General features: G+C 47.8%; 1 protein-coding gene across 1 annotated transcript; it reads right to left on the reverse strand.

The window, feature by feature from the left end:
• Positions 1–810: 810 nt before the first annotated feature.
• On the reverse strand, positions 811–7,269 carry TMEM247 (transmembrane protein 247). The gene is made up of 5 exons (XM_065526554.1): positions 7,153–7,269; positions 6,184–6,479; positions 6,069–6,132; positions 2,411–2,599; positions 811–894 (listed from the first exon to the last, which is right to left on the reverse strand). Exons 1-5 carry the CDS (start codon positions 7,267–7,269, stop codon positions 811–813), a joined length of 750 nt encoding a protein of 249 aa, XP_065382626.1.
• Positions 7,270–10,241: the final 2,972 nt, after the last annotated feature.

The following is a 10,241-nucleotide window of genomic DNA, read 5'->3' on the forward strand; positions in this document are numbered from 1 at the left end:
TTTCCTATCCTTTGCCACCCACTCTCTTCTGATTTTCTGCTTTGCATTTGAACCAGAAGATCTGTTTTAAGTTTGGGGAGTGACCCATGAGTAGTTCTCATTTTCCTAGAGGGCAGATCTAAGGCTAGTGGCTTCAGTATTCAAACACAATAGGGAAGAGTAGATTTCATGTCTGTGGCTAAAGAGGTGGGATGAGATGCTCACTTAACTGCTCAGGGGAGTTTACTTTCTCTGAAGATTAAGAAAACTGAATGTATTTAAGTCTAGTTTTACCTGGCAACAGATGGATGGATTAAATGACCTTATAGCACTTGTGTTTTTTTGGTTTGTGCGTGTGTGTGTGTTTTATAAATGCCTAGTTCTGTCTGCTCTAAGAAGGTAAACAGGTGGACCTTAAACTTTTTGCTATCCTTATCTCCATCTCTCTCACCTCAACCCCATGGCGCAGAAACCCAGATCAAATAAAATCGGAAGAAGTGACCCACACCACAATGGCCCATCCTTGAAAGTTTAATGAGAAATGACACTTCTATCACTTCCAAATTAAGTGCCTGTCACGTGCAGCTGTCAGTGGGGATGGATATATGGCGCCGGGTGGGAAATGAGAAGTCACCATGGACTTAAACGGCATGATAATGTGTACTGACACTGAAGTCCCAAGGCATTTTTTCACGTGATTTTACTGAGAGTCGCTCAAGAGCCGATGAGACAGAAACTTATTCTCTTGTCCCTCTGAAGGCAGAGCCCTATGCCAGAGGAGAGAAGGGGTCAATAAAGACTTGATTAATTGCACAGCTGTGTCCAGCCTCGTCAGTTTGCCACATTATCACTAAAGTGTCCTGTGGCACAGCCAGCCATCATGGCTGGGTTGCTGGGCTCAGAGCAGCTGACAGTCTGCAAGGAGTGTTTGTGTGTTGAAGGGCTGAGGGGCTGGCGACTGGGGGAGTTGAACCCCTTTTCTTTGTTGCGGACATGTGGGGCAGCTTCACTTTGTGCCTGACCGTGAGCCCTCTGGTGTTCAGAGTCTATTCCTTCGGGTGGTTGTCTGTTTGAGGGGCTGTGAACCTCTCTACTGTGGACAACTGTATGCTTGTTTTGTATCTCTGTGTCAGTGTATTTGTTCCTTGGTTAGCTTTTCTGCATTTTTGTGAGTCTGTGTGCTTGGATTAGTAGGTGGGTACAGGGGTGGGGGTGTGTGCCAACTTTTTTTTTTTCCTCATGTCTAGCTTTCCAATAGAGTAGAATTAATGATGTCCTCTGGGTCTAATCAGGCATTTAATTCCTCCTTCCTTATGTCCCCTAGGAGTATGCCCTTATTTTACCACATGCCTCATCCAGGGGACACATAGCTCAGTGATAGGGATACTCCTTGTCCACCAGGTTCAGCTAGGCCTGTGCCGGGCTCCCTGGAGCTTCACTGCCTCTCCTTTTTAACCATATGCTGTCTGAAGGCCAGCTGTGTACAAGTCTGCTCAGGCCCAGTGCTAAATGAGGCCTGGCCAGTGGCCTGGTGATGGTATCCTGCCATGTTGGCACAGCTGGAGGGAGCTTGGGAGTCTTGGCTCCTGTATTAGTTTCCTGTGGCTGCTGTAACAAACTGCTACAAACTTAATGACTTAAAATAACACAGACTTATTCTCTTACAGTTCTGGAGGTCAGGAGCTTAACATGGGGTGGCAGGGCTGGGCTCCCTCCAGAGGCTCTAGCAGAGAATGCTTCTATTGCCTTTTCTGGTTTCTAGAGGCTTCCCACATTTCCTGACCCACAGCCCCGAGTCATTCCGGCCCCTGCTTCCACGGTCACGTCTCCTTTCTGACTCACACCCTCCTGCCTCCCTTTTACGAGGGTCCTTGTGACTACCACGGGCCGACCTGGATAATCTGGGATCATTTCCCCACTGCAAGGTCCTTAACGCAATCACATCTCAGCCTCTTTTGCCATATGAAGTATTCATGGGGATTAGGACATGGACATCTTTGCAGAAGATGGGGGCGGGGGCCGCTCCCAAGCCGATCACAGGCTTCCCACCCCTCAGAGGTCTATGAACACGAGCAGATGTGCTGAAACCCAAGCCAGCTTGGTCATGATGTACTTCTAGGGTTCTGGAAAGGTGTTCTAAACACTCCTTCCCTGCAGATATCTCCCTGACCTGCTAACATCTGATATCTTCCTCTTGGGATAAAGCATCGTGTCCACAGTGAGAACTCAGGCTCTGTATAAGGGGGCATGAACATGTTTCTTCACTCTCGGGTGTAAATGACTGACAGCAGGGCTCTTCCTAAGAGTGGATTCTGACTGAACAGAGGCACAAAGTGAACAAATGCGGTGCCCGGGAGGCTGGGATCATGCACTGATAACACTCTAGCATGGCAGGGGCGAGGGTTCCCAGTGATGGAGAGAGCAAAAGCACTTGGAAGTATGACCAGAAAGTTTTAATCAAACAGAGCAAAATGGCCGCGATGCAGAACAGGTAGTGCTTGGCGAAGAGAAAGAAGACCATCTCCTTGGTGACATAGATGATATGAATGAAGATGAAGCAGTACAGGAACATGGCAAACTGGTTCTGGGGCAGCAGGAGGTTCTGGAGGCCTCCTGAAAACTGTGGGGGAGAGAAGACGGTGGAGATGGTGATGCCACTGTTGGTGCCAGGCAGATCTAGGTTCAGTCCTGCTCTGTCCCTGCCTGTATGTGACCTCAGGTCATCATCTTCACCTAAGGAAGGGGTAATAGTGCCTATTTCCAAAATCATGAGGGCTGGGCAAGGTGGCTTATACCTATAATCCCAGTACTTGGGGAGGCCAAGGTGGGAGGATTGCTTGAAGCCAGGAGTTTGAGACCAGCCTGGGCAATGTAGTGAGACCCCTGTCTCTATAAAAAAATTTAAAAATTAGCCAAATGTGGTGATGTGTGCCTATAGTCCCAGCTATTGGGAGGCTGAGGTGGAAGGATCACTTGAGCCCAAGAGTTCAGGGTTATAGTGAGCTAAGCTCATGCCACTAACTTCAGCCTAGGTGAGACAGCAAGATCCTGTTTCTAAAAAAATAAATAAATAAATAAAAGATCACAGGAGGAAAACTGAGATAATGAAACATTCCTAGTCAGGCAACTAGCACACAGAAGGAACTCATCATTTTTCACTTTTTGAGCTGCCCTTATCCCTCCTGACTGGGGCACCAGACCACCACCTTCCTTTCTCTTTATGGTCTGTACTGCCCATTGGAGCCACACACGTGGGCCTTCTCTCTCTGACTCCAAGAGCCTCACATCTGGATCTTGGGTCTTGGGAGTGTTCTCTCACAGTGCCCTGACACTCAACCTAGTTTCCTGGACAGTGGCCCAATAACACAGTGTCCGTTGCATATAAATGACTGTTTCCGACTCCCTGGGTCCTGACACATATCACGTGCGTCAGTCCATGGTCCTTCAGTCCAGAGTTTGGTCTTTCCTGGAGGCAGGTGCTGAGAGATTGGTGATGGGGTCTCCCTAAACCCTCAGAATATTTGGGCTGGGGGAAAGCAGCTTGAGTTGTCTGGCTAATTCTGCCTGCGGGTTGTTCTTTTCTTGAATCTATATACTTGGGGCCCAACAGTCTTCATTTTAACTGTAGAAAGCGTCAATGTATAAGTAAGGCAAAAGCTGATATTATGATGATCCATAGTTAAGAGGGCATAACCCATGCATTATTTTTAAAAATATTTGTAAAAATCATGCCATATTTTTTTGGAAAGCACCAGGTGGCAGGGAGCGAGATGCCCTAAACTAGCTAGAAACACACTCAAAGAGGTATTTTTAATTCAATAAACTCTGTCTGTCCATCTATTTACCCTCCCAGAAAAAGAGAAGAGGGGAAGCTTCAACATCAAGTCAACTCTCCAATTTTTAGTAAATGCACAAAAAGTAAACACTTTTGTAAACTACTGCCAAAGGCTGGGGGATGAGGACACATTACTATTGAAACAGCTACATAAAATGTGAGGGCAACTAGACCAAACTGAGGGGACAGAAAATGACTCTGGTGATGCTGCCTCTAAAATCAATAGCTAGGAAAGTTGGAGACCAGAGAAAGCAATCCAGTGTTCTAATGGGAGTGGAGGGCGGGGCTGACCCGACGGTTCTCTGCAGGCTCAGTATGGCTCTGGATCCCTGGACTTTGCCACCTCTCTGCAGTCTGCGCGTGTTTCAGTCTGAAACGCTGATAGGTGATCATTATGACTTTCATTAAAAAAATGTGCTTGTGAAACCCTTTAGACTTTTCAAAATACTTTCAATGTTCTATTTTTTGAGCAGAAGAGAGATAGAGATAGGACTATATACCAAAGATTTTCATCTCATCCAGGGAGGAGAAAGATTTTCAAACTAAAAAGGGGGGGAAATAAATATGGTTGGAAGGAGACACAGGCCAAAGGCATAGTTACAATATCATATCTGCTTTAAATAGTTTCAGGCTCCACTTTGTGACAGATTTTATCCCAGGCTACTGAGAAAAGTCACAAGTTTGGAAATGGAACTTAGAATTCAAGAATATTAGGAAGTGCGCTAAAGTCCAAGCAATAGGCAAATATTTTCTAGACTTTTCAAAAAGGGGGTGGGGGCAGGGGAAGAGTCTGGAAATCCCAGTTCGGTAAGCTTGACTGAGTTCAGTGAAATCATTTCACGTATAATGAAGCAGGTATTTTGTGAACGGAAAAAAAGATAATTGTTTAGGAAGCCAGCATATGTTCATTGAGAACAAATGATGCAAAACCAACCTTACTTCTTAAAAAAACAAAAACAAAAACGGGACTAGTCAATTGGGGAAATGCTATAGGTGATATAATATCTTAATTTTGGGAAACCATTTGACAGTGCGTCTCCGTTTTTTGGATAAGGTGGAGAAATGTTAGCAGGATAAAATGTAACTCAAGGGTGATGATTAATGAGACATTGCCAACCTATAGAGAGACATTTAGTGGTATTTACTTTAGGTCATATCCTCCTCAACAATTACAGCAGTGACTGACTTGGATAAAGGCAGAAGGCACGTTCTCAGAACTGAGGATGACTCAGAGCTGGGAAGCACAGCTAATACATCACATCCCAATAAAACTGAAAAATGATAAATGTATGTTGTTGCATTTGGGTCAAGAAGTGAATTGCATGAGTACATAAAAATGGTAATAGCTAACATTTATTGAGTGCTTACTTAATGTGCTGGGCTAATTGCAAAGTGCCTTGCATGTGTTCTCTTATTGAATCCTCACAACAACCCTATGAAGTAGGTACTACTTCATGATGAGCAAGCCAAAGCTAAAAGAAATCAGTAATTTGCCCAATGTCAGGGAGTTTATACCTGGTATTTTAACCCAGGACTTTCTGACTTTAAAGCCCAGGAAACACTGCTTTAAACATCTTCCACTATTGAATGCTTACGATAGCCTAACCACTGTGCTAAGCTCTTCACGTCCCATTTAATCTCAAGTCGGCCATTCTTATCCCCCTTTAATACAGATTAGGGAAGAGTGGTGTACTTCTTGTGAAAAGATGGCTGTTTCAGTTGACTACAAGGCAGTATGATCCAACAGAATAAACATAGCCCTGATCGGGGAGGTGATGGTTCTGTCAAAATCCACTGGCCAGGCTGCAGTGGGGATTCTAGGTCTAGCCTCCAGGCACCAAATTTTAAGAGATGCAGAGAGGACTTGTGAGAGGTGGAAGAGGGAGGAAACGTTGAAGACTTTTCCTTGAAGCTACCAAAAATGCTGTTGGGTGGGCGATGTGGTTCTGGGGCCCCTCCCAGCCTCAGCTCTCCTTAGAGAATCACATCTCAGCTTCCCGTGGACGCTCTGTTTAACAGAGCTGGCCAGGTAGAGTAGCGAGCTTTAAGTCAGTGAGCCGCCATCTCTGGAAGTGAGCCAAGAGAGAGAGGGCTGGAGACCGCCCATGTGGATGCTCAGCCCCTTTCAGCCGAGATCCAGGATCTGCAGGGTGGGATGCCGTGCAAACCAGGGAAGGTGGGCGCCTGCTCTAGGCCCCACGGGACCGCAGCTCCAGGCCTCCCTCCTCCCAGTGCCCCATTCCTTGTCACCCACCAGGCCGGGTGCTGCCTCTTGCTGCAGCTGCTCCATCACCACCTCGTGCTGCCGCTCCCGCTCCCTCTGCAGCTGCCCCATCACCACCTCGTGCTGCCGCTCCCGCTCCCTCTGCAGCTGCCCCATCACCACCTCGTGCTGCCGCTGCCGCTCGTTCTCCTCATGCAGGTACTTGAGCCGTGTGAGCTCAAACTCCATGCGCACCTTCTCCAGCTCCATCTCGGGATTGCGCTCAGTCCCAGGGGCCGGGGGCAGCTCTGCGGGTTTGGGTCCGTCGCCTGCCTGGCCTTTGGTGGCAGGGCAGGACTTGGGGGACAGCGATTTAAGCGGCCCTTGGCAGCCGCCGTCCTCACAAGCTTCCATCTCTTCCAAGTAGTCATAGGAGGAGTCTGGCTTCTGGGACTCTGCCTCCTGGGGCAGGGGAAGCAGGGAGGGGAGGTACTATGAGGAGTCAGGATGGGGCTGTCCCCGACCCCATGGAACTCCCGCAGCCCCAGGAATTGAAAAGATCTAGGCTGAATTCTTATTAGAAGTGCTCTTACCCGGAGTTGTCAGAACCTGAGGGTCAAGAAGGAGAGGACAAACTAGCACCAAGTAATGGTGCCCTAAAGTTGCAAGTGGAGGCACTGGGAGTTGAGTAGATGGATGTCCATTTTCCTAGTGATTTTTCAGATCACCAAAGAGGCAACTTCCGGGCCCATCCTCAACTCTACCTGACTTTGAGATCAGTCAGAGGGAGAAAGAAACCTAGGGTCTGAGTTGAGAGAACCTAAATATTTGGGGACCAGGAAGAGGGCTATGGTGGGGAGCCAGGTCCTATCCACCCAGCAAGGGGAGGGCCCCAAGTGGGGAGGTAGATGGAGGAGACCAAAGCCATCTTCATGTGACTTCACAATCTTATGGAGGGCTACCTAGTCCCTGGTGACAGCTGGGTGCCAGTTACAGGGGTGGGGTACCTGTCACCTGATGTTCTTGGCAGCTGTCTGGAACCTCAAAGTACTCAGCTCCTATCATGTGTTCCTACAGTATTCTTGCTCCCCCTGACGGAATAGGCGGGGTCCGTGAGACACAGCAGCCCCCTTACCAGACAAGCCCTTGGCTTCCCTTCAGACTTAGAGTCACCAGGCACCATCTTGGGGAAGGTTGGGCAACTTTCTCCCGCACCCCGGGCTTCCATCATCTCCCTGTCCTCTGCTGCCATCCAGAAAACCAGAACGTTGCCAGGTGGGGTCACAAGACATCATTTGAGGTGCTGACATTTGGCCTCACCAGATTCCACAGCCTGGCCACCATCACAATCCCGTGTCCTCATAATAACCTACATTCTACAAGTTGCTAGGGCCCCTTTGGTGGAGGGTGTGACACCTTTGAGGTGCTAACATGCTAACATTAAGAACTGCAGGATGGGCCTTTCCTGCCCATAAGGATTGCTTTAAAAACTAGAGTTCCACCTTGTGAAACTCAGAATTCCACCATTTGAAATCTGTTCCCTTGGGTTCCTTTTTAAAATGAAGATTGTGTTGGGATAAGTCTCAGCTCCACAAACCCTGTTATGGGCTAAACCAGGTCCCCCTCTTTTCCCAAAATTCCTATGTTGAAGTCCTAACTCCCAGCCCCCAGTACCTCAGAATGTGACCTTATTTGGAGACAGGGTCTTTATAGAGGTGATTAAGTGAAATTGAGATCATTAGGATGGGATCCTAATCCAGTATGACTGGTGTCCCTGTAAGAAGATGATGATGTGAAGACAAGGGAGAAAATGGCCCTCTACAAACCAAGGAGAGACGCATTGTATTAGGGTTCTTCAAAGAAACAGAACACAAAATGACATTTGTTACACAGAATTGGCTCATGCAATTATGGAGGCTGAGGAGTTTTATGATCTCCCATCTGCAAGCTGGTGCCCCCAGAAAGCGGGTGGTATAAATTCCAGTGAGTGCAAAGGCCTGAGAATCAGGAGCACTGATGGTGGAAGTCCTAGTCCAAGGGCAGGAGGAGACTGACGAATCACCTCATGTAGTCAGGCAATTGAATTGAGAGCACCAATTCAACAGCAGTCTGCCTTATTCTGTTTAGGCCCTCCGTGGATTGGATGATGCTCACCCACACTGAGGAGGGCAGACTGCTTTAGCAGACTGCTTTACTCAGTCCACCAATTCAAATGTTAATCTCTTCCAGAAACACCCAGAAATAACATTTAATCAAAGATCTGGCCATCCAATGGCTCAGTAACGTCGACACATAAAATTAACCATCACGGACCTGGAACAGATCATTCTCTCCCAGTGCTCAGAAGGAACCAACCCTGCTGGCACCTTGATCTCTGATGTTGAGTCTCCAAGATTGTGAGAAAATAAATTTCTGTCACTTATACCAACCAGTCTGTGGTTCTTTGTTACAGCAAACCTAGGACACTAATACAACCTGTCATTCATACTCCCACGTGGGTAGAATGGAGGGCTGGGGAATATATTTTGTCATCTTCCATTTTGTGAAAACAGCAGCAAAACATCTTTGGTAGCTGAAAGCAGGATTGCAATATGGAAAGATAAAGGGCTGCATTTGAATTCCGGCTCTGCTACTCTCTCCAGCTGTGTGACCAACGGGAAGTGTAGTCATTTGTAAATGGCTAAAAAGATTTAGCCACTTCCCTAGGTTGCAGCACCGATGTGAAAATTACATAGGGTAGGAGGCGGGGGGTTCCAAGATGGCCAAATAGGAACAGCTCCAGTCTACAGCTCCCAGCGTGAATGATGCAGAAGACAGGTGATTTCTGCATTTCCAGCTGAGGTACTGGGTTCATCTCACTGGGGCTTGTCAGACAGTGGGTGCAGCCCACGGGGCGTGAGCCGAAGCAGGGCGGGGCATCACCTCACCCGGGAAGTGCAAGGGGTTGGGGAATTCCCTTTCCTAGCCAAGGGAAGCTGTGACAGACGGTACCTGGAAAACTGGAACACTCCCACCCTAATACTGCGCTTTCCCAATGGTCTTAGCAAACGGCACACCAGGAGATTATATCCCGCACCCACGGAGCCTTGCTCACTGCTAGCACAGCAGTCTGAGATCGAATTGCAAGGTGGCAGCGAGGCTGGGGGAGGGGTGTCTGTCATTGCTAAGGCTTGAGTAGGTAAACAAAGCAGCTAGGAAGCTCAAATTGGGTGGAGCCCACTGCAGCTCAAGGAGGCCTGCCTGCCTCTGTAGACTCCACATCTGGGGGCAGGGCATAGCTGAACAAAAGGCAGCAGAAACTTCTGCAGACTTAAACGTCCCTGTCTGACAGCTTTGAAGAGAGTAGTGGTTCTACCAGCGTGGAGTTTGAGATCTGAGAGTGGACAGATTGCCTCCTCAACTGGGTCCCTGACACCTGAGTAGTGCCGACTGACACCTCATACGCCGGGTGCTCCTCTGAGACTAAGCTTCCAGAGGAAGGATCGGGCTGGAGTGAACCTCCAGCAAACTCCAACAGACCTGCAGCTGAGGGTCCTGACTGTTAGAAGGAAAACTAACAAACAGGAAGGACATCCACAACAAAACCCCATCTGTACGTCACCATCATCAAAGACCAAAGGTAGATAAAACCACAAAGATGGGGAGAAACCAGAGCAGAAAAGCTGAAAATTCTAAAAATCAGAGCACATCTTCTCCAAAGGAATGCAGCCCCTCGCCAGCAATGGAACAAAGCTGGATGGAGAATGACTTTGACGTGTTGAGAGAAGAAGGATTCAGATGATCAAACTTCTCCAAGCTAAAGGAAGATGTTCGAACCCATCACAAGCTAAAAACCTTGAAAAAGGATTAGACGAGTGGCTAAATACGATAACCAGTGTAGCAAACTATCACAAGAACAGAAAACCAAACACTGCATGTTCTCACTCATAGGTGGGAATTGAACAATGAGAACACTTGGACTCAGAGTGGGGAACATCACACACTGGGGCCTGTCGTGGGGTGGGGGGAGGGGGGATGGATAGCATTAGGAGATATACCTAATGTAAATGATGAGTTATTGGGTACAGCACACCAACATGGCACATGTATACATATGTAACAAACCTGCACGTTGTGCACATGTACCCTAGAACTTAAAGTATAATAAAAATTAGATAGGGTGTTTAGCCCACGCACTGCCCATACAGGGACTAGGCAAAAGATAACCATGATCGCCATTATTAT

Source organism: Macaca fascicularis, chromosome 13 (assembly GCF_037993035.2).
Source record: "Macaca fascicularis isolate 582-1 chromosome 13, T2T-MFA8v1.1".
Lineage (NCBI taxonomy): Eukaryota > Metazoa > Chordata > Mammalia > Primates > Cercopithecidae > Macaca > Macaca fascicularis.

What these genes read in the sequence shown, in the direction of transcription:
- TMEM247 (XM_065526554.1), bottom strand. Translation starts at nt 7,269, where the DNA reads ATGGCAGCAGAGGACAGGGAGATGATGGAAGCCCGGGGTGCGGGAGAA. An exon ending in GAGGTGGTGATGGGGCAGCT is followed by an intron (nt 6,133 to 6,183) that starts GCAGAGGGAGCG and finishes GCAGCTGCAGAG; the next exon opens with GGAGCGGGAGCGGCAGCACG. An exon ending in CTTTCTGGTCATACTTCCAA is followed by an intron (nt 895 to 2,410) that starts GTGCTTTTGCTC and finishes CACTCCTTGCAG; the next exon opens with ACTGTCAGCTGCTCTGAGCC.